This window comes from Motacilla alba, chromosome 20 (genome assembly GCF_015832195.1).
Source record: "Motacilla alba alba isolate MOTALB_02 chromosome 20, Motacilla_alba_V1.0_pri, whole genome shotgun sequence".
NCBI classification, from domain to species: domain Eukaryota; kingdom Metazoa; phylum Chordata; class Aves; order Passeriformes; family Motacillidae; genus Motacilla; species Motacilla alba.
This window is the reverse complement of record NC_052035.1, coordinates 3,114,132-3,137,013: the sequence shown is the minus strand read 5'-3', so window position 1 is coordinate 3,137,013 and position 22,882 is coordinate 3,114,132. Positions and strand designations below refer to the sequence as shown.

The following is a 22,882-nucleotide window of genomic DNA, read 5'->3' as shown; positions in this document are numbered from 1 at the left end:
CCTGTGTACCAGCTGAAAGACAAACACAGAGAGGGAACCAGAATGCATATTATGCAAGAAACCATATAATCTAGCAGCATCTTTGATTTGGCTGCTGCTGTCACAGACATGCATTTCACAGAGAGGCTTTTTTCTCCCCCCTTTCTTTTGTTCTTACTGGTTTATCATTTGTGGCTTTGTCATTTTGTTCCTTCTTCTTCTTCTCTTCTCAGCCTCTTCACAATGAATCTTCATTTTCCCTCTGACACACTTGTATCTAAATTTCCTTATTTCCTGCCTTTTTTTATTTATATCTGTTGCCTGGTGATTTGATCATGCTGTGGAATACAGGATTAGCAATCTCCGTGTCCTTGGGTACTGCTCAAGGACACCTGTTCGGCAAAGCACCATTTTCTTCCCCATTTTAACCCCTTCCAGTGTGGCTGTAGAATAGGAATAAATAACAATACCTTAAATATCCCCAACGCTGTGTTAGAAAACGTTGTAATCTTCATTCTTCAACAGCTGCCGTGGCCCTTGCTAAGGAGCTTACACGGGAATCTGAAGAATGTGACTCGAGGAAAAAAAAATATGAATACATCCTCTTTGAACTTTGCAAATAGTTTAGCAGCTGTTCCTGTAGAGATAGCTCCGACTTTGCTGCAGAGTGAAATGCTAATTCAGCCATTAGCATCCAATGGGGTACCTGTCAGAGGAATCCGCCAGCAGCTCCGGGTCCCAGCTCCAGAATCCCGTCCCTCAGTGGGAGTTTCTCCATTAGCAGATCTCAAGCAGAGCTCCCCAGCAAGGTTTAAAAGGGCTGCCTGATTTGACAGAAATTAAAAGAAATTGAGTGCTAGATTGGAGCGAGCTCTGCTAATTCCCTAGGAGGATTTTCCCCTGGCATGGACAGCCCGGTCCCAGCCTGTGCCACCCACAGCCCTCCTCTGTCACCATGGGCCAGATCTGCTCAAGAGCAGGTGACAGCAGCCCTGGTGACTGGCCTCCCTCAGGGGGATTTCCTGGGGGTGATAAGCCTGGAGACTCTCCGGGGAAGTTGCTGGATTCACTCTCCTCTGCCCATTTCTGTTCTTCCCTCTCCGAGCACCTCCTGTTCCCGGTGGTACTTTGGTGAAGAGGAGGTTGGATTGGAGCCAAGCAATGGTGGAGACCACAGAGATCAATGCAAGGTGGCAGCTGCAGGAATCTCTGGGACCAGCTTCATTTTGTCAGCAAATCCAGCCACAAAGTCAAAGCCCTGGGCAGGTGTTTCCATAGGCCCTGGGAGCTGAGAGCAGAGGAACCAAGGAGCTCCCAAGCAATCTGCTGGGTGATCCCCGGGCTAACCCAGAGCTTCCCAGCTGAAATGAGCAGAGATTGGGCAAACCCAGCATTTTCAGTTGAGTTCTTGAGTCTGGGACACAAAGGTACCAGAGGTGAGTTCTTGCTCGTGCTTCACCAGGACCAGTTCAGTAATGCTGGGTGACTCCATGGCCAAGCACAAATGGGATTTTCTGACACAAATGTACAGCCTGGAGAAAAACACAGCTCCAGGGATCAAGTCACACTCCAGGGGTAAATTACCCAGCAGAAGAATTGCCTGCTTAGCAGAAAGTAATAGATCACCCATTTAATCAGATCCATCTGCTCATTGAGCCTGGTCCATCAGCTGCTGACAGGACACTGCAGGGTGTGTGGTGGGACAGGGGTGTTGTGGGCCAGCTGTAGAGCTGTTTTGTGGAAGAGCCACCAGAGGGAGAGATCCCACAGGAACAGCCATGCTACAAACTGCCCAGTTCCAGCTTTGCACCGAGCTGTCAGCACCAGAGCCACAGCAGGCTGCACTTTCCTCCTGCAGCCCCAAAGCCCTGGCAGTGAGGGCTGGAAGGGTCCAGGCAGTTGCCCTGGCCTGGAAGGAGGTTTCAGCATCTTCTGGGCATCGAGGAAAGCCATGCACCAGAGAGGGATCAAAGCACCAATCCCAAACAGAGCTTCAAGAGAGGTCTGGTGGAGAGCAGGATAACGATGGGGGAGGATGGGAAAGGTCAGATCTGCTTTTAACAGCTCCACGACTGTTACTGTCCTTCTTGGAGAGCAAGATCAGTGGTTTGGAAGGTGAATGGTGTGTGGTTTCCATTGGAGGTTAGGGTTTGGGTTTGTCAAACTCCTGTTCCTTTTGGAATCTTCAGTGGATTGTCCTGGCAATAAGCTTGTGCCCTCGTATGGAGCGAGGGTTAACTCCCACCCCATGAAGTCAAGGCAGTGGAGAGCAGGAACCTCTCAGGATGCTTTCACCAATGGCAATTCCTGCTTCATTGCAGGCTCTTCCATTCATTCTCCAAAGGAATTGCTTCACAGCTCTGTGTCTCCACCAGGATGAAGCAGGAGCTCTCCTGAAACCATGCAAATAGTTCCCACAGCCAGAGTCTTCCCTGGAGGTGCCCTCAGGGATGTTGACCTCAAGACATACAATCCAGACCACAGGTTTTATTCTGGAACTGTAGCTTCGGTTAGTTGGTTGTAATGGTGGGAGGGACAGAATAAGGCTTGAAAGGCATACAAAATGGGATGCAAGGAGCAAAGGAGGATCTGGGAAGGAATAAGGACGACCTGTCCACGTTCCCTATTTGCCTTTCCAGTGGTGTGTGGAGAGAAAGGGGAATGTGGCAGGGAGAACACGTGGCTTTGAGACATCTTGTGAATAAGCCATAAGTTATGGTGATCTGAAGACATATCTTGCAGGAAAGTGTATAATAGTTACAAGAAAAACCCTGCAGACTTACAAGCAGAATAAAAATCAAATTTACACATTAGGGAGAAGAAAAAAACCAGTTGAGGAATCATAGAAAGAAGGGCAAGGAGAGACTTAAGAGGTCAACCAGACCATACTGATGCCTGAAGTCAGGATCATCTCTACTTAAGCCATTCCTGATGGATGTGTTCCTAATCTGTTCTTAAACCCTCAGCGATGGAGATTACACATCTCCCCAGGCAATGTCTTCCCGTGCTTAATTATCCTTACTGCTCCCAAGGCTTCCCAGTGCTTACCCAACATTTCCCTTGGTGCAATTTAAGCCTATTTTGCCTCTTTTCCTACATGCAGAGCATCACCCCCTGCCTCCTTTCCTACATCATGGTGGCTCCTCTTGGTCTTCCCCCCCAGCTTTCCTCCTGGACACCTTTCCTGCACTTCCCATCTCTCCTCTCCTGACGTTCTAACTTTTTTATGAAGCAAAACGCCCCAAACTCCACCTGGGATTGCAGCAGAGACCTTCCCACTTGGGGTCAGTGCACCCCTCATTTTTTTGGGGTAGAGTTTGAGCTCCTGCCCTCGTTCCCCAGGCTTGGGAAGCAGGATTCCTGCTGGAGCAGGAGGGCTGGCATGCAGAGGTTACAGAGAACAGCTCCAGCTGTCACTCAGGGCCTGCGCGACACGGAACCGCTCGTGGGCGTCAGCGGGGTTTGCAATAATTGTCTTCTCTAATTAACTTGTTATCAAACAAGAACATTTCATTATGCTACAATTACTGGCTGCTTTGCTGAGACACAGAGGTGTCAGGATTACGATCCCGACATATGCTTCACACAGCTCTGATTTTTTTGTTTTCATAATCACTAACCATTTTTATTTCCTCCCCCCCTCCCTCCAACCCACCCACTCATTTAATGACTAATGAATCCTCCTGCTAATGAATAAGGAAAATAAATCAGTGGGCATGGCAGGTTAGGAGGAAAAACATGCAAAATGTTTTGAGGATCCTTAAATCTGATAAATTACTTCAAAATTAAAATCCCTGGGAGAAAATGGGATTTAATTAGAAAGTAACGTGGTTTTGTCAATGTTTAAATTGAAATTGTAAAGGTTATAAATGCTGCACTAGAGCTGCCTTTACACAGAGGATTTGTGAGGAGCTTTGTTCAGATCCGTGGTGATTCCCTGGGGACAGGCAGCTCAGTGTCCTTGATGGAGCCCTGTGTAGGTGCAGGGCAGGACTGCAAAATTCCCAACAGGAGACCCTTAGGGATGGTTCTTTGCAATGAGGGTGGTGGCACAGGTCACCCAGAGCAGCTGTGGCTGTCCCTGGATCCCTGGAAGTGTCCAAGGCCAGGCTGGACAGGGCTTGGAGCAGCCTGGGATAGTGGAAGGTGTCCCTGCCCAGGGGTGGATCAAAACGGTGCCTTCAACTCAAACCATTCTGGGATTCTATGATTAAAACCCAGATAATCCACCAGGAATCTTCCAGAACTTCCAGCTCACCAGAGAAACATCAGAGAGCACAGTCCCTGAGCTCACCCCATCAGCCTCCTTGGCAGCCCTGCTGGTGGCCAGGCTTGAGCCAGGGCTGGCCCAGGGAGCACAGAGGCTCCTGCCTGGAGCAGTCCCCCGTCCCCTCAGCAGAATGAGCCACTGGCTGCCCCTGCCCAGTCCTGCACCAGACCCCACCCAGCAGCACATCCCAATACAAGAGCTCTAAAAGAGACAAGAACAGATGAAGAGTGGCATGAAAAAAAGAGTTTCGCAGGAAAAGCAAGTGATGGGGATGAAGATAGGCACAGACTTTATTGGCTATTTATTTATTTGCATTTAGTTTTAGGAAGTCTCATTTACCTGTCCTTTCACTGTCCAGAAATTGCAGGTTTTGCTCCAGGCAAGTCTTGCAATAATTAAATTTATCTCTACATAGCTCTGAATACTTTGTTTTCCCACCATCCCAGGGAGAAAGAAAAAAAAAAATCAAAACTACTCTTGTATTTTGCTGTTATAGAGGAAAAATAATTTAAAATGTTCTCCATAGGGCAGCATCCAGCTGTGGCCACTCTTAAACACTGAGATACAGGAATTCCTATTTCATTGCTGTGAGGGCATCAGGTACCACATTTAAGAGCAGCCACCAGATCTGCTGCTGAACACAACAAATTCTGTGGTGCTGTGATGGGCACAAACCTCCTCCAGTGGAAGGTGTCCCTGCCCATGGCAGGGGGATGGAACTGGAGGAGCTTTAAGGTCCCTTCCAACCCAAAGCACTCTTTGATTCTATAATAAAAGATCTGGAGATTGTAGAGAAAGGTAATAGCTTTTATTAAGGGAACTGATACTGTTTGAAGAAATAGTTACTTTTCACAGGCAAACTCTTCTTCAGGCTGACATTTTGAAAAGTAATTTTGTTCTGAATGGAGCAAATGTAATATTTCCTGAATGCCATAAAGCCAAAGACAAACGTAGAGAAATGCTCCATTTCAGAAAATTGCCGTCTGAGACCTCCAGTGTGTCGAGTCAAAACGTTTCATTACAGGACTCACTGTGATTTAGCAATGAAAATAAGGCTTTCAATCCATTTTTAATAGAATTTATCTGTACTGATTTTAAACTCGCATTCAGTTCAACTGCTGGAAGGTTACTCTCCCTTCAGAGGTCAGTGTTGGGCAGGAGTCTGCCATGGCCATGGAAATTTGCAGGGGAAATAAGCTAAATCATAGAATTGTGGGATTGTTTTGGTTGGAAAATACCTTCAGGATCATCCTGTCCAACTGTCAGCCCAGCACTGCCATGGCTACCACGTCCCCCAGTGCCACAGCCATAGGTCTTTTACACACCTCCAGGAATGGTGGCTCCACCGCTTCTCTGGGCAGCCTGCTCCAGGGCTGGGCAACCTTTTCCATGGAGAAATCTTTCCCAATATCCAACCTAAATCATCCTGGGCAGAGAATGTGCCCACCAGGCTTCAGCATTTCAACTGCTGAAAGCTGTTGCTGGTTTTAAAGCTGAATTAAATACATGCAAATCTGTTCTAATTGAAATCAACTTTCAGTGCATCACTTGAGGAAGGCTTTGGGTTTCCTGTGGAGAAGAGGGTTGGTGGGTATTTTCCTGGGAGTTCCTGCCTTTATCCTGAAATTTTTATTCTGTTTTAAAATACTCCTTTACTCAGTTTAATCTGTGTAATCCCATGGGGACTCACTGCTGGGGGCAGATTGGATCACACCATTATTTATTGAAGGTCTTCCCCTCCATGTGGAGGACCAGGATCCAGGCAGGAAGGGGAGCAGCACTGACATGATCCTGAGGCATCTCTCATTATGGGCAAAGATGGAAAAATAAACCATAATTCACTCCTCCAAATCTTTTATTTTTTTCTTAGGGAAGTGAACTCTCCTGGTACTTGCTGCTTCCCTGCAAGCTCCAGATCTCCAAGTCATAACACGAGGCAAAAATCTCAGTTTTTGTAAGATCAGAGAGCAGTTCCCAGCTGTCCAGACTGCAGGGGAGAGCTGGGGTTCTAAGCATTAAAAGATTCATATTGGGAAAGCCAAGAAAACAAATGGATAATTTAGGAATTCTGACTGTCTCACATGTTTTTAAGCTAGTCATCATCACAGAATCATAGAACGGATTGAGTTGGAAGGGACTTTAAAGATAGTCCTGTCATTTGAGGATTTGGGCTTTTGTCTTGCTCTTCCAAGAGCCTGGATCACTCTTTACTCTGCTTCCTGTTAGGAAGGGATTTCACTGTGTTCACCTGACAAAATCAGACTGTGTCTCTTACACATACCTGTCTAAACACACAGACCACTCTGACCAGAGATCCCAGCACAGGATCAGATCAAAAATCCCAGCATGGTCCAATCCAGGGGCTTCATTTTCTTGGTTTGGTGTAAATTCCCCTGCAGCAGAACTGAGTTTTCCATGCACCCAGCCCCACTGAAGGGGGCTCCCACTGAGCAGCCCCCTGTTCCCTCTACTAATGATCTTCCATCCCTTGGTCCTTTCAGGCATACAAGAGGAAAACAGAAGCTGCCAAGAAGGAGTACCTGAAAGCCCTGGCCGCGTACCGGGCCAGCCTCGTCTCCAAGGTACAGCCACGCTCACAGACAGGTTACAGCTCACAAGAGCCTCCAGGGAGGAGCACATCTATCAGAAATGCTGTGTAATTGTGATATCAGAGCTGATGCCAGCACTAGCACCTTCCCAAGGGGCTGAAAGAGGGGCTCTGTGGCATGGTTAGGGCAGGAGCTGGGCTGTCATTGCCTTTAGAGCCCTGCAGTGAGACCCAGCTTTGGATGGGATCAGCAGCAGGAGGGTTTCATCAGTGTCCCTGTGTGGGGTGAAGGGGTCCCTGCTGCTTGTCCCCACTGTTCCTTGCCTGCTTTTGGGGTGTGAGTGCAGCAAAGGGGTCAGGAGGACAAGGTGGCACCAGGGACTGGCCCAGGGGAAGGGGACGCCCAGCACTGGGCTCACTGCTACCAGCATGCTGCTGCACCCTGCTCCATCCTCTTGGGCTGTCCCACCTGATCAGGACCCCAGGTGTTGCTTCTCCTGTGCATGCTCAGCCTAGACCAGATTTTTAGGGAGTTTTAGGGAATTTTTACAGAGTTTTATGGAGTTTATAAACCCCATAATTATGGGTTGATGAGATGTGGACACGTGGGTGCTTACCACACTGCAGCCAGGCCAAACCCAGAGAGCCCATTCCAGTGCCTAACAGAGACATTTCAGGGCACTTCAGGCTCAGACAGGAGCTCTCAGTGCTGCAAGACCACCCTGGGGAGCAGTGATGGGCCCAGTCTCCTAGATGTGGGTGCCCATCCCAAGGGACCTCCCAGCTTGCCCTCCTCCACTCCTCCAGAGAGGGGACACAGCATTTGCTGCCTGGGAGTTTGGGGGAGCTCCTGTGGAGCTCAAAATCTTCCTGGCTCAGGGGTAATGGTGCCCTTGGGTAGTGAGTGGTCCCCCTTCAAAGCTACTCCTTGCTAGCACACCACATCCTCAGAGCCTAATCACCACATTCAGCTGCCTTGGAAATGAAGTGATCTCCCAAACCACCCCTGACCTGCAGCATCCGTGTGGAGATGGGGAGCTGGAAAGTCTCAGAGCCCCTGTGCAGACCAGGAGCTGCCAACTTCTCAACAGAACAGCAGCAAGGACAGAAAAAGGGGATGGGAAGGGCTTGTTGAGGATTTAAAACTCTTGTTGGTTCCTCTGGAAGCCTCTGAGGGTCTGGTCTTGAACGTGCCTCTCAGCAGTGTAGGGCAGGAGTTGTGGAAGGCATGGCAGTTATGGAGGTGTGTGCTCCATGGCTTTGGGTTTTTTCTCAATTTCTCCAGTTTGCTCTCCTGCAAAACTTTGTTTTGAGCACAGCAACACAGTGTGGTCTTGACTGCTGGGTGAGAAAGGATCAGGACTATCACCACAGGGCCCATCACAGGACAAAACCCTCATTGTCCAACCCAGAAAATTTCCCCTTGTCCTTCTCTCCTTCCTGCCAAAATGATGCCACGATTGTCCTGTGCATTATAGACCCACTAGGGCTGCAGGGATGCACAGGATGGGGAAAGCAGAGGGTTCACAGACCCATTTGTATTCTGCTGGAAGCAGGATGGGTTTGTCAGCCACCCAAAGCAGTGAGCTGCTGGTGGGTAGTTTGCCTCTGCACTGGTTTGATGCCTGGTGAAGGCTGCCCTAGAACAGAGGCTGGACAGAGCTAAAGAATAAAGCAGAGATTTATTAAAAGCCCTCAGTGGATCCACCTTGGGCAGCACAAGAGCCCAGCCAGGGCTGCACCCAAGATGAACCAAAATGGTCCCAAAATGCACGAGCGCTCACGGGGTCTCTCCCTTGGATCAGTTCTGCTCCATTTGCACCTTGCAGTTCATTGTCCCATTCCAGCTCCAGCCCAGGCACTCCCATCCTGCTTGTTTTTCTCTCTCCAGCCCACGCTGTTTGTGCTCTTGGGCTGAGCTTTGGATCATTTGTCCTTGGTGCCCAGCTGGAGAGGGAATTGTTTTGTCTCCCTGCTCTGTGCAGAGAGCTCACCATCCCCTCATATGAAGCCCCGACCCACACACTAAAGCAGCACAGGATCTGAAAAATATGAAAGCTAAAACCTGAGGCATCAGGTTCATTCCCCCTGATGTTCCAGGCTCTGCCAAAGGCACAGTTGAGTTGCTGGGCTTTAGTTTTCCAGCTCTGGATGCTGCACCCAGTCTGTGGGCACCCAGCTGCTGCAGGGCTGGCAGTACACGGGGCAGGTGGGAGAGGAGCAGGATCCGTGGGGGGCTCTCTGCACTGATGGATATCTCGGGATGCATATCGATGTTTCCTCTTTCCCTTCCTCACCTCCTCCCACTCTGTTTCCCCACAGAGCTCTGCCGACCAGGGGGAGACGAAAAGCACCCAGAGCACCCCCCCTTCCAAGATGATCCCCCCCAAGCAGCCCATGTACCCCATGCCTCCGCAGGCATCCTCTCCCTACCCCGGCCTGGGCTCCTTCCTGTCCCCGTCGGAGCTGCAGAGCTACCGCGGCCACCCGCACGCGGGGCTGTCGCGGAGCCTGCCCTCCAAGCCCCTGCTGCCCAGCATCAGTGCCTCCCCCCCGCCCTCCTTCCAGATCAGCCCCCCGCTCCACCAGCAGCTGTCCTTGCACCACCCGCAGAGCTCGCTCCTGCCCCAGCCCCTCAGCATGCAGCAGGTCCCCCAGCAGCCCCTCCTGTCCCCCCCCATGGCACTACAGGTACAGCCCCCCATCAACGCCTCGCCGCCCGGCCAGCAGGTCAGTGCTCGGGGCTCTCTGGGGCTGGGCTGGTGTCCCCAAGGGAGGGAATGGAGCACCAGGAGGGGCTGAGGGAGCTGGAAAGGGGCTCAGCCTGGAGAAAAGGAGGCTCAGGGGGACCTTGTGGCTCTGCACAGCTCCTGACAGGAGGGGACAGCCCCAGCTTGGGCTCTCGGGATATAAATTTAATTAAACCCACCCCAAAAAATGGGGAAAACCGATCAGCTTTCAGCTGGAGCAGCCCCTCAGTGTCCTTGCAGAATTGCCAGTGGTGGCAGCTCGTGGGGACAGTGTTGCTTGTGTGGCTGCCCTTGTTCCTGAGCACTGGGGTGGGGAACTCAGCACTGCTCTGGACACTGCTTTGGTGACCAGACTGCAAAAAACCCAAAGGCTTTTGTGGCTGTGGAGGGTACACAGCCCCGAGGAGGGGGGTCCTGACAAAAAGAGCAGGGAAAAGGGATGTCAAATGTGCTGCTGCACTGATGCCATGTCTGAGCTTGGACCTCCCTCTGTCCCTGGGGCTCCTCCCGTGCTCTGAACTGACAGGTTTTGGGGACAATGCCTGTAAATATGATTATGCACTATCATTAAATCCATAGTTCTCCTGCTTTGTATGCCCCAGTAACCCTCCTTTTCCTCTCCACCCTGCAGGACTTCTCCCATATTTCACCTGAGTTTCAGAACAGTGTTGGACCCCGTTCTCCTGGTGCATCAAACCCCCCAGGAAGCACTGAGTGGGACAACGATTACCCCAGCAGGGAGTGTGGGGTCAACCACTGCAGGCCAGTAGACAAAGCAGCTCTTTGCTAGTGCACATCTGGGCTGTGACAGTGCCCAACAGCTCACTGCCTGCCCTAAAATGTAAGGCCAGTTGTGCTCAGGGAAGCTCAAGGCTCCCTCATGCCTGTAGGTTCACTGAAGTGATGCTATGGAAGCAGGTAGCTTAAAAATCATGGATAAATTCTTCATTGGATATGAAAAGTTGTCTCTTTTTTTTCCCTTTTTTATTTATTTCCATTCCATGGGAGGGTTAGACACATTTCTTTCTGGAGCAGTCCCCCCAGCAGAGTTCCTGGAGGTTTGAAAGCAGCCATGTCCATAAGGGCAGGCCTCAATGTGTCCTTCCAGTGCTTAAAGAGTCTTAATAGAAACTTAGAGAACAACTAATTGCCAAGGCAGATAATTATAGAACAAGGGGGAATGGCTTTAAACTGAAAGAGAAGAAATCTAGATCATATGTGAGGAAGAAATTCTTCCCTGTGAGGGTGGGCAGGCCCTGGCACAGGGTGCCCAGAGCAGCTGTGGCTGCCCCTGGATCCCTGGAAGTGACCAAGGCCAGGCTGGATGGGGCTTGGAGCAGCCTGGGACAGTGGAAAGTGTCCCTGTGCATGGCAGGGGATGGATTGAGACGGGCTGTAAGTCCCCTTCCAACCCAGACTCTTCTGTGGTTCTGTGATAAGCAATGTTCTTCTGTTCCTAAAGCAATTGCTCTTATCACTGAGGCCACATCCTCCCGTAATTGTCTCTGCCAGCAGGACCCTTACCATTGCTGGGGCTGGTGTACAAATCCTCAATCCTCCCGAGCCACACAATGCTCCATCCCCCTGCAGCACACAGGAGAGCCCCACTGACATCTGCACACATCTTCCCCTTATGCCCTCCCTACAAGCTCTGACATGAGTGTGCCAGCGTGAAGGTCCCTTTAATGCTGCTGGGAATCCCCAGTAAATGAAAACATCAAGGTAGTCTTAAAGCTGAGAATGGGGCGTGTGTGGAAGTCATTTCCAGCCTCTGCCTAGCCCACTGCTCTTGGCTCAGCTGCAATGGTTTGGAGGCTCTCTTGTGCTCTCTAGAACATTCCTGGGGTTCTCTGTGGGAGCAGGCTGGGAATGAGGCTGGGTATGGTTGGAGTATTGATTTCCCTCAAGTGCTGGAACACGATGCTTTCACCAGAAATAATAACCAGCTCCCAGGCTTTTCAGAGCACGGCTCCTGTCTGTGCCAGCAGAGCACTCACTCTGCTGGGCTGGGCACAGAGTGTACAGACATTTATTTCTTCCAGGGCAATAAATAACTGCCTGATCCATTACAATATCCCTCTGTCTGCCTGCCCTGGGGGCTCAGGGACATGGATAGGTCTGACCTTCGCGTGCTCATTCCTGAAGTCTCTGCAGCCAGCCTGGAAGAAGGAACATGACCAGGACCTGATTGTAAAAGTCACTTCACGTGTGGTGGGCAAACTGCTGAAGGTGCTTGGGGGGCTGTGGCACATGGATCCCGATTTCCAGAGGTGCTGGGCAGATCCCAGGAACGAACTCCCCTACAAATAAGCATCACTTCTTAAGGGATCAGCTGGGAAAACATTTTATTCCCTCTGCAAATCCCACTGCCTGGGTCCCACACAGAAAGCCCAGGGCACTCCAGAAACAGGTGAAATGTTCCCAAAGCAGTGGGCACTGAGTTCTGTGTTGCTAAAACAAGCTCTGTGACATCTGGCTGGAGTGCCACTCTGTAAGCAGAGGGCCCATGCAATTCATGATCAAAGCTCATGCATTTCATGCCTTTGTCACAGCAGAAATATCAAATTTCATGGGTTTATCGAAGCTTCCTGGAAAAAAATAAGTCATTCTAAAACCAGACAGATTATGCAGAGACTTCCAGATAATTATTAGAGTAGATAATAGCAAGGAACTCAGATGGATAGAGATCAGTCCTGCAGAAAGTGCTTAGTGCACTGAAAATTTCATAGTGTCTGCTGAGGAAGGAGCCATCTCCTGTGACTAAGGGCACAGCAGCTGCTGGCAGACAGTGCCCAAAGCTGGATTGTTCTCGTTTATTGTAAAGCCTGGTGTGCCAGCAGTGCCCTCACCTCCTGCTTCTGCTGCCCTGGGATTTGCAGCCTCGGTGCCCCCTCTGCATCACCCGGAGCAGTCCCAGACAGCTGCAGCTCCTGTGCCTCAAGCTCGCTCACAAGCCAAGAGAAGAGATGATCTCGATCTCCTCATCCAGGGCAAGGAATGATGGGGCAAGGGGAATGGCTTCCCACTGCCAGGGCAGGGTTAGATGGGATATTGGGAAGGAATTCCTCCCTGTGAGGGTGGGCAGGCCCTGGCACAGGGTGCCCAGAGCAGCTGGGGCTGCCCCTGGATCCCTGGCAGTGCTCAAGGCCAGGCTGGATGGGGCTGGGAGCAGCCTGGGACAGTGGAAGGTGTCCATGGGAACAAGATGAGCTTTAAGGCCCATTCCCACCCAATCCACTCTAGGATTCCATGACCTCCCTGACTCTTCTCCTTTCTCCAGTGCACTTTGCGCTAATTTCCAAGCGCCATTCAAAGTTGTCACTGGGCTCCTCCACAGCACCTTTCATTAGCTGGGTGGGTCCAACTCTCAACAGATCTTGGGCACAGCAGTGATAACAGGAGTTGTCTCCATGGGTTTGGTCCATCAGTGCTGCCCTAGGTATATTTGGGAAGTCTCTGGACCATGTAATGGCCCATTTCAACCTCAGAAGTGCATTTGGCTTAATTGCAATTAAAGCAGCACTGTGAGGAGCAAAACCTGGCTGGAAAGAGAAGGGATTGTTCCTTGATGGGATGTGACTCAGCTGCAGAGTCCCAGATTCCTGGATGAGAGGATCATCCCAACCTCCCCAGCACACAGACAGCCCTGTTGGGTTATGAATTTTATTTCATGTCTAACCTTGATATTTCTTTAGCTTCCAACATCTGTTGGCACTGGGTTAGCTGGGGTAAAACCTCCCAAGCCTCGTTTTCTTTTGTGTTTGTCATCCAGATAACTTCTGAAAAACTGACAAGGTTGTCTTTTTCTCTGTCCTTCTCTATCTAATAAGGGAACTGCTGTAGGGATTTTTGTTTCCCAGCCTATCCTTGCTAGTTAAAATGCCATCAAATGACACTTCTTCCCTCATGCCCTGCAAATTCTGGGATCCTGTGAGCAGACACTCCTTAATTCATAACTCAGCCATGCTGGAGAGAGAGTTTTAAATGTTCCTTACCTCCTGCTCTCCCTATTCTTAATGACTTCGTGCTTACTGACTTCCATCCAATTTTCCTGGCTCTTTCTGGGCTGAAGCCCAAGCTGTCCTAGATTGTGAGCAAAGACATGGGGAGCATTTCTCAGCTCCTGCTTGGTGTTTGACTATCACTTCCCACAAGTGACTGCAGCACACAATTTCAATGCTTTTTTTGCCACCACATCACAAACTCCTTTCCTAGTCCCCTGTCTCCCTCACCTGACAGCCTGATTCTGGCACTTGTTCTTCCCCAGGCACTGAATTCCTCGATTCCACAGTGATTTTCTCCAAGGGAGCTGCCTCACCTCCACCAGAGGTGCAGCTTGGTTTACAATCACGTGCAAACTTTTCTTAATCCCAAATTCAATCTTAACTCCTCAAAGCACCTCCCTTGTTTTTTCTGCCTTGTTTTCTGATTACAGATCTCTCCACACCTCTCCAGGGTTGTGTCTTTTCCATCCTAAAACATTCTATGATTTACCTTTGTCCCCTCACACACAGGTATTTTTGGGATAACACTGAACTGGATTCATCTTTCTGTCCTTCCTCTTGTTTTAAGGCATGGATTAGATTCTTTTTGTCATCCTTTAGCAACTTTTCCCCCCTCTTCCCCCTCTCATTTAGGCTAAAAGATGGGACACTGTCCATTGCACCTTGTGCAGGCACAAAAACCCATGAACAGCCACTAGATCCAGACATTTATAACCTCCCTAGTTCCTTCCAACAATGAAGTGATCCTCTCCAAAGGGGGGAATTTTCCAAATCAGCAGCTAAATGAGCAAACACTATAAAAAGGCAAAGATAACCCATCACAACTGCACTTAGTTTGGATTCAATTATTTATGGTAATACTTTGTAATGAACTGGGAAATGTTCTGTAGTGTGCTGTGTAAAATTAATGAAGTTTTAGGACTGGAATACCTCGCTGCTGCTCAGTGGCATTAAATCCTTTCTGAGTGCAGGAGGGGAGACTGTGCATTTGAAATGCAGATTATAAAATGTGGAGATTAGCAGAGGGTGGGCTCTTGCCTCTATCAGAAGACAGCTCCATCAACAACAGCCCTGCTCTGCTGTCTGCCCCTTCCCTATTATTCCACTCACAAACACACCCACACCAGAAGCTCCCAAGACTTTTAACTTTAACTTTTAACACTTTTGAAGGCCAAGATGTCTTTATGGAGCTGATGATGTTTCCATCGAGTATGTGCAGGTGATAAAGCCCATTGAAAGTCCTGAATCTCAGAGCAAAAACCCCACAGATCATCAGCCAGGGGAGAGGGACTTCAGCCACTTCTCTCTCTACTATGTCCCCACAAAAGAGCATCTGGGCTCCCTCTCTGGGCTCTCCTTATGTAGTGTGAGAATGAGCATATTTGATCCAAAATTAACTCTCTAAACCTCCTTGGCTCAGCCTCGGGTGTGGTGAAGCAGGGGATGGTGGCCCCGGGGCTGATCCCAGGCAGAGCATTCCAACATCCTGCTGATGGGACCTGCAGGGACCCCCAGAGCTGGCCCTGCCCTGCAGCCCCACCAAGCCAGAGGAAGAAACTGATGTTGTAGCCCTTATAGCTGAAATTCAGGAAGAAATAAAATTGCATCCAACTCTCAGGGGAACCTTCCCAATCTCCTCAACTCCAGCCTGAAATTTAGGGTTGGAGTTAGGGTTAGCCCCTAGGGTTAGGGCTAGGCCAGGGCTATCCCCTGATGGAGGGTGTAGCCAGGTGAGGGTTGGGCTCTTCTCCCGGGTAACGAGGGACAGGACAAGATGAAACAGCCTCAAGTTGCACCAGGGTATTGGGTACTCTGATTAGATTGGGTATGTGGAAAAAAAAATTGCAGGGAAAGAGTGGTCAAGCATTGGAAGAGCTGCCCAGGGCAGTGGTGGAGACACCATCCCTGGGGAGCTTTAAAAGCCTTGTGGATGTGACACTTGGGGACATGGTTTGGCAGTGGTGGGACAATGGTTGGACTTGATCTTAGAGGAGTTTTCCAACCCAAATGATCCTGCTGTGGTCCCTCTGTGTGCAGCCCACCCTGTGTTTTGTGCCCTTGATGCCTTTTGCAACTTGTAAATGAAACAGCACACCCTTTTGAGATTATATTAGTATAGGAGGTGATATGAAAGCTGGTCTTTGTTGCAGGCCTTCAGGGGCAGTTATGGAAAAATGTCCACAAAAACCCACCCCCACGGGGTGCAGGCAGTTTTATAAGTTTGGTAAATTAGCATAATTGACAAAAAGCACCAAATGAAGAGCACGAGTGGTGATGCAATTTCCACCCGTGGGTCAATCCCCTTCTAAGTCTTCCCCCCCTCACATGGGCCTGGTACTGTGTTGATGAAAATGTGTCTGAAGATCTGCTTTCCCACCTTGGTTGCCAGGGAGAACCAAGATAGGACGGGGGCTTTGGAATATGTTTTGTCTTTCTACCTAGGGAAAGGGCATGGAAAACTACAGGGAAAACCAGCCACTAACTCAACAGGTGACAAATATGTGTGTAAAGAATACAGAGAACATATTGATGCCTTGGAGAGGCTACTAGAACAGAGGCTAGACAGAGTTAAAAGAATAAAGTAGGTATTTATTGAAGGCCTTCAATGGATACACCTTGGGCAGTGCAAGAGCCTGGCTGAGCCTGCACCCAAGATGGATGATGGTCATGAGTTTTTCACACAGATATAAGTTTGGTCTAATTGCATGTCAGGGGTTAATTGTCCAATTACAGCTTCGGGTAATGAAGTCACATTCCCCCAGTTTGCTCCCCCCAGGTCACTTTTGTTTATACTTTTTGGGCCTGAGGCTGCAATGATGCCCTTGGTTCCCATCTGGGAAAGGATTGTTCTGTCTGACTAAAATGTGAAGAGATCTTACTGACACTCTGCATGGAGTTCAGAGTTATACACTGGTGCAGGATCTGGAAAATATAAAAGCTAAACACTTACGGCATCAATATGAAAGAAAAAAAGGTAAAAGTGAAAATGGCATCACCCTAGAAGCCACGGCATGGCACAAACCGCGTGCCAGCTGTGCCAGCTGTGCCAGCTGTGCCAGCCCCTTCCCTGCTGTCTCACTGCCTCTGCTTTCTCTTACAGCATGCTGCCAAGGGACAAGGCACTCTACCTCACCTAAGGCTCAGCACCCCTTTGGGAGGAGGCTCAGACGAAGGACACTTGAGAGGGTCAATCCTACAGCCCCGCGGGAGGCACGGGCGGGTCGGACGGGCGGCGCAGCTGCCACCGCACCTCGGCGCTGGCTTCGTTTCCAGGCTCTAAGAGCAGTTTTCTTTTTTTTTTTCCTTTTCTTTTGGAACTCTAAAAAAAAAAAATAAGTCTACTTTCTGTGGATTCCCCCCCCCCCAAAAAAAAAAGAAAATAAATACCCCACCTCGTAAATCGCAAAGAACAAAAAAATTAATAAAGAGAGAAAATTCAAATAAAAATAATAAAATAAGCGCAAAACCAACAAAAAATACTGAAGTTAAACTAAGGACACCGTTTTTCTGCTTGCCATCAGCTTAGCTACGGACTATTTTCCTAGTGAACTGCTTTTAGACGCAGCATAAACCCAGGTCTGGTGTCCTGCAGCATTAGGCCAGCTCAGTAGGAGGATGCACTCTTTTGACTTGCTAACAGCACTAAACTTTGTGCAAGAAAATGTGAAGTTTGTGTGAATATTGTACATGCAAAGGCCTTGGACGGTCTGGCGAAAAAAAATTACAAAAATAAATAAAAACTATTGCTAGGTAGGTGGGGGAGAGAGCAGAAGGCAAACTACGAGAGGACAAATGTGAAAGAGATCATGAAAATATAATTTGTTGGATAGTTGTAAGTAGTTTACTAAGTGTTTTAGAGCTGTGCTAAAGACATCTTTAAGATTTTTTTGTGAAAGAAATTAGTAGTTTACTTTATAGTAAAAGCATTTTATATTAATTGTAGCACATTTTTTAGTTATACATAGAAGGGAGATGTGTATAAAAAAACAACAAAAAAAGCCTGCCAAACTTGTTTCTATTATTTGTACAGCAAGAAATGGACAATTTATATCCATGTTGTATGGCATTATTATTTTTTTCCGGCCATATGTCCATCTATTTAAAAAATTGCTGACAATGATTTTTGTCTATTTATGAAAAATTAGAGAGCATAATTACAGTTTCTCATAAGGTGCATTTTTGGGGTTTTTTTATTTTTTATTTTGTTTGAGGGCGCTGCTTTGGCAGCACCTGGCACATTCGGTTCACAATGCTTATCTTACCTTTCTTTATAATAAAACGTATGAAAAGTAGAACTGAAACAGTCTCTGCTTTTTCTGGGGGACATCCTGGATGTGGCCTCTGCCTTGTCCTGCCCGGCTTTCCAACCCTTTCTCCTCTCCCACCACATCCTCACCTGCTCTACCCTCTTCTCACTCTGCAATATCAAAGTAATTAATTTCGTAATAAATATGCAATGATTAAAATAAGGAGGGAAAACGGAGCATTATGAAAACCTCCCTGGAGTTATTGCGGTGGGGAGACAGGATTTCCTCCAGGGAGAGCTTCTGAGGTTTATTCTTTGTGTGTGTGGCAGGTCAGTGGCCCTGAGACTCTCAAATCACAGGGAGGAGATTTCCAGCCCAGGAATAAGGTGTGGAAGGGATCATCACAGGGGGTTTTGGTGCCTGTGGTTTGTCACCTTTCTCTGAAGGAAGGTGCCACCCATGATGTCCATCCCCCTGCAGCCCAGCAGGCAGCCCCAGCTCTGTCACCTTTGGGTCCCTGTGGCCGTGGATTTGGAGCCCTTTGGAGGCCTCCACTGAGAAGGTTTGAGGGGCAGCAGTGTGGGGAGCCACTGAAAGGTGACCTTGCCAATTTAGGGGCAGCTGTGCAAAGCCACAACCACATTTTGACAGCTTTCTGGCCACCTCCCTACATTTCTGCAGGGCTGCCTCTGCTTGTCTCAAAGGGCTGGTGGCTGCTCTGGGGCACCACGGAGGGCACAGTGACCCATCTCCAGCCTTGGGCACATGGAGCCATCTGGAGAATGGAGGGCAGTTGGCTATTAGAGAGCCCAGAGCATTAATGAGAAATTGTGGGGCTTTCCAAACCACTCTAATCCCTACTAATCTCTAAATTTGCATGATGGCAGCTGTGCTTAAATGGTATTCCAGCTGTTGGCTAATTGTCATGGAGCTGGAATTGCTCCAGGGAAGCACTGGGAGCTGAGCCTGCCATCCACCATCACGGCTGGCTCACAGACACACAGAGTGGTTCGGGTTGAAGGGATCTTAAAGCCCATCTCAATCCACCCCCCTGCCACCCCCCACCTTCCACTGTCCCAGGGTCCTCCAAGCCTGGCCTTGGACACTCCCAGGGATCCAGGGGCAGCCACAGCTTCTCTGGGCACCTTGTGCCAGGGCCTGCTCACCCTCACAAGGAAAAAATTCTTCCCAATATCCAACCTAAATTTCTTCTCTTTCAGTTTAAATCCATTCCCACTTGTCCTGTCACTATCTGCCTTTGCAATTAGCTGTTCTCCATTTTCATCTGCCTCTTCAAGTGCTGGAAGGACACATCCAACAAAGGGTTCAGCCCAGCCTGGAGGGTCAGGACCTGGGGCCCTGGGCCAGACAGTGGCTGGGGGAGCTTCCCCCTGCTCTGAACCCTGGCTCTGTTATTAACAGCAGTGGAAAATTCAGTAGCCGGATCTCAAGAAGCCTCCAGGCAGGGTGAGCTCTCCCTAAACCCTGCCTGCGTGCCTAACCTCCCTTTAAAAACCTTTAAATTCCAGGCAGATAACCTAAATCTCTCTCCCTACAAAGCAAATCCCTTGCTTTTGAACGTAGGGAAGAATTTATTGCTTTCCTTGTTGTGGTAATTTTTTCCATATTTGAAGAAGGATATTGGCTCCCCTTCACCTCCTCTCCAGCTGCCCCAAAGGCAGGGTGATGTTCCAGGGCAGGATGAGCTGTGGAGCTCCCAGTTCAGGTCAAAGAGCACTGGTTGGATCCTCAAAAGGCTCTGGAACAGCTTGGGGCCAGGGTTTGCAAGGCAGGGCCAGGACCAAGGCAGGCATTCCCAGACTTTGGGCTAATGATGGAGAGGGATGTGAAGAGGCAGGAGCAGGGAGAGCCCTGGCTAACTGACTTTGGTCCATGGACACGTAATTAGCAGTGCTGCAGGGTGTAATAAGGGGTTTAACAAAGCTCAGCAGCAGCAGCATCTCTGGGCTGTCAGCCCTTTGAGCTCTGCCCCAGGAGGGTGCCATGCCTGGCTCCCACAGAAACGGGGAATATCCACCAACATCCCCCTGCCCCACCAGGACACAGCCAGGGTGGTGGAGAGAGTGCTCCTCACCTGTGGATGCTCCTGTGGCACCGCCCTGAGCTGTGCCCATGGCACAGGGCCACCAACGCCCCGGCAGGGCTGGGAGGACACTTTGTTACACCTGTGTTATCATTGCTGAGGAGATGGAAGGGAAGGGAGAACAGCCCCGACAAGCAATACTGAGAGAAGGATCAAAGGACAGGACTTCATCTGACAAACCCAGGCAGGTCCCTGACAGCAGGGGCCTTGTGCCAGCCTTGGGGAAGTCCTGGTCCCCACCCAGGGCACACCTGAACCTTGGCAAGTGTCCCTGTTCCCAAAGGTGCTGGAGTCCGGATGCATGGTGAAGAACAGGAGCTGTAGCCCTGGGAGCTGGCTCAGGGCACCAGGACCCTCAGGCTGGCAGTGCCAGGCACAGGCTGGGTGTCAGACCCAGCACGGGCTGCACAGCACCTCCAGCTCCTCCTCCTCCTGTGCCTCACCAAGGTGGGGCCACCAGAACATCCACACTGCCACCAGGACATGGCCCAGCCACAGAGGCAAGCATGGGATCATGGAATCACTGAAGGGTTTGGGCTGGGAGGGACTTTAAAGCTCATGTCCTCTCACACCCTGCCACGGGCAGGGACACCTTCCACTGTCCCAGGGAGTTCCAAACGTCCAACCCGGCCTTGGACACTGCCAGGGATCCAGGGGCAGCCACAGCTTCTCTGGGCACCCTGTGCCAGGGCCTCAGCACCCTCACAGGGAACAATTTCTTCCTAACATATAATCTAAATTTCTCCTCTTTCAGTTTGATCCCATTCCCCCTTGTCCTGTCACTGCAGTTCCTGAGGAAGAGTTGCTCTCCCCTTCCCTGTAGCCCCTTCACACCCTGGGAAGGTGCTCTGAGGTCTCCTCACAACCTTCTCTTCTCCAGACTGAACAGCCCCAGCTCCCCCAGCCTCTCTCCACAGGGAAGGTGCTCCAGTGCCCTCAGCAACTCCATGGCCTCCTCTGGACTTGCTCCAACAGTTCCCCATCCTCCTCATCCAGGCACCAGAGCTGTACCCAGTGCTCCAGGTGGGCTCTGTGCTGCATGGAACAAGGGCTGGGATGGGAACCTCCTCAGCAGGACCAGCTGTGCTTCTCCTGCCCTCTGCCCACTGCTGTTCCCAGGGGCTGGAAGGGCTCTGCCCACCAAGCAAACATGACATGAGGCATCTTTGCCATCTTCTGCAGCCTGACGAGCCCAAAAAGGAGCAGGGATGAAGCAGAGACAGTTTGCTTTCACTCCAAGTGCTCCACCCTGCAGTGGGAGCTTTGTGAGTCCGAGTCCCAAAAACTCAGCATCCCCTTGGCAGCTCATCACAGAGTGCAGGCAAAACATCAGGAGTGCAAAATTCCCAGTTTGAGTGATGCTTTTTGAAGATGAAGAGAGGAATTACAATTGCTCTGGATGAAATGCTGTGCTGGCCAGAAGGGTAATTTAGAGTCAGAGTTGAGATCAGATGTTTTATCACTGTCTCCTCAACTCTTCTTGACTTTCAACTGCAATTTGATAAATCAGCATAATACCTGGCATGGTAATTGCTGGAGATTTTATTCCTAGTGGGGTTACTTTATTACAACTGCAAGCACATCAGAGAACTTTCTGTTGCTCTGCCATTATTATTGTGGGGACGGAGGTCAAACAAAGCAGGGCTTAGGAGGTGGTGTTGGTGCAGATGAGACTGGTGAGCTCATTTCAGGTGTTTGGGCAGTGGAGTGCCTTCAGCAGAGCTCAGCCTCCCCCTCTGCACCTCCACAGCTCCTGCCCACACCCTGCCTTGCTCTTCTCCCTGTGTTCATGCTCCCATTGTGGCTCTGAGGCACCAAAATCTGGGAACACACAGGAAGCCTCACCCAGAGACAGCAGCAAGGACTGGGAGATGCTGCAGTGCTCTCCCTCCACATGGCTTTTAAGGCCAGCCAGGTGGGGACCTGCAGCTGCCTGAAGTCACTGCCAGCACTCAGTCACAGAGGCAAAATGCAATTCCTCAGCCTGTGATCCCATTAAAATTTTATGATGAATGAAGCCTCTTGCACTGCGAGTCTGTGGGAGAGAGTAACACTTCCACCGCTCTTCAAAGTGTAATTAATGCACATTTCATTGCTTCCCAGATGAATTTTTGGTCACGGGAGGTGGGCATGACTATAAAATGACACTTATTTTAGATGGGATACAGACCAAAGGTCATTTCTTGCGCAAAGCCAAGAGAGCCATGCGTGCCCTGGGCAGTCCATCTCCCTTAGAGCTGCTGCTGTGGAGGGAGGGCGGATGGAAAATGTGGATCCATCTGTCCTACAGGGTTTTCTGGAGTCTGACGTGAATTCACCCTCCTCTCACACCCCCCTGTTCCCTGGTTGAGCATCTCTGTCCACATTGCCATCGGGACACCCTTCAGCCGAGCAGCTGTTCCACAACCAGGTTCCTTCAGCTCCGCAACCCTTCCCATGGCTCCTGACAAAGGGGGAAATTAAAAATGCCACCTGTGAGCAATTAACAAGCTGAAAATCCTGTTGATCTCTGATAAATTCCCGGGCAAAACCAGCAATTCCCCTCTGGATTCCCTCCTGATCACCCACAGCCTGGTCAGAGCTCACTGTGGGCACGTCTGGGGGATGTGGCTCCCTGCAGCCCTGTCTTGGTTTGAACAGACAGGTGTCTGCTAAGGAAGGCAGGAGCCTCCCTTGAAATAGAAAATGCAAACCCCCTCCCTCTGATTGTTATAATTTTGAAATTAAGGGGCTCTCAGGCAAAGGTATGGGAGTAGGAATAACAGCTCTTTACTAAGAAAAAATAGAAGTAAAATACAAATGCAATAATACAAACCAACCCTGCCAGAGCCAGAGCAGGAGCTGAGCCCCTGTGGGTCAGGGTGGTGGCAGCAGTGCCATTCCATGGTGGCTCAGCCCTCCTGCAGGGCCAGCTGTGCTTCTGCTGGAGCAGGGATCCTGCACAAGGCTGGAGTTTTCCTCTGCAGCTCCAGGGCTGCTG

The 22,882-nt window shown here is 49.9% G+C and overlaps 1 protein-coding gene across 1 annotated transcript in view; it reads left to right on the top strand.

Annotated features, from left to right (window-relative positions):
* Positions 1-17,843, top strand: part of TOX2 (TOX high mobility group box family member 2) — a 153,981-nt gene extending 136,138 nt beyond the window's left edge. The window contains exons 6-9 of the mRNA XM_038158573.1: positions 6,751-6,831; positions 9,120-9,527; positions 10,179-10,309; positions 16,652-17,843. Coding sequence (XP_038014501.1) covers positions 6,751-6,831; positions 9,120-9,527; positions 10,179-10,309; positions 16,652-16,688 — 657 coding nt within the window. The 3' untranslated portion in view covers positions 16,689-17,843. The remainder of the gene's footprint in view (positions 1-6,750; positions 6,832-9,119; positions 9,528-10,178; positions 10,310-16,651) is intronic.
* The last annotated feature ends 5,039 nt before the right edge of the window (positions 17,844-22,882 follow it).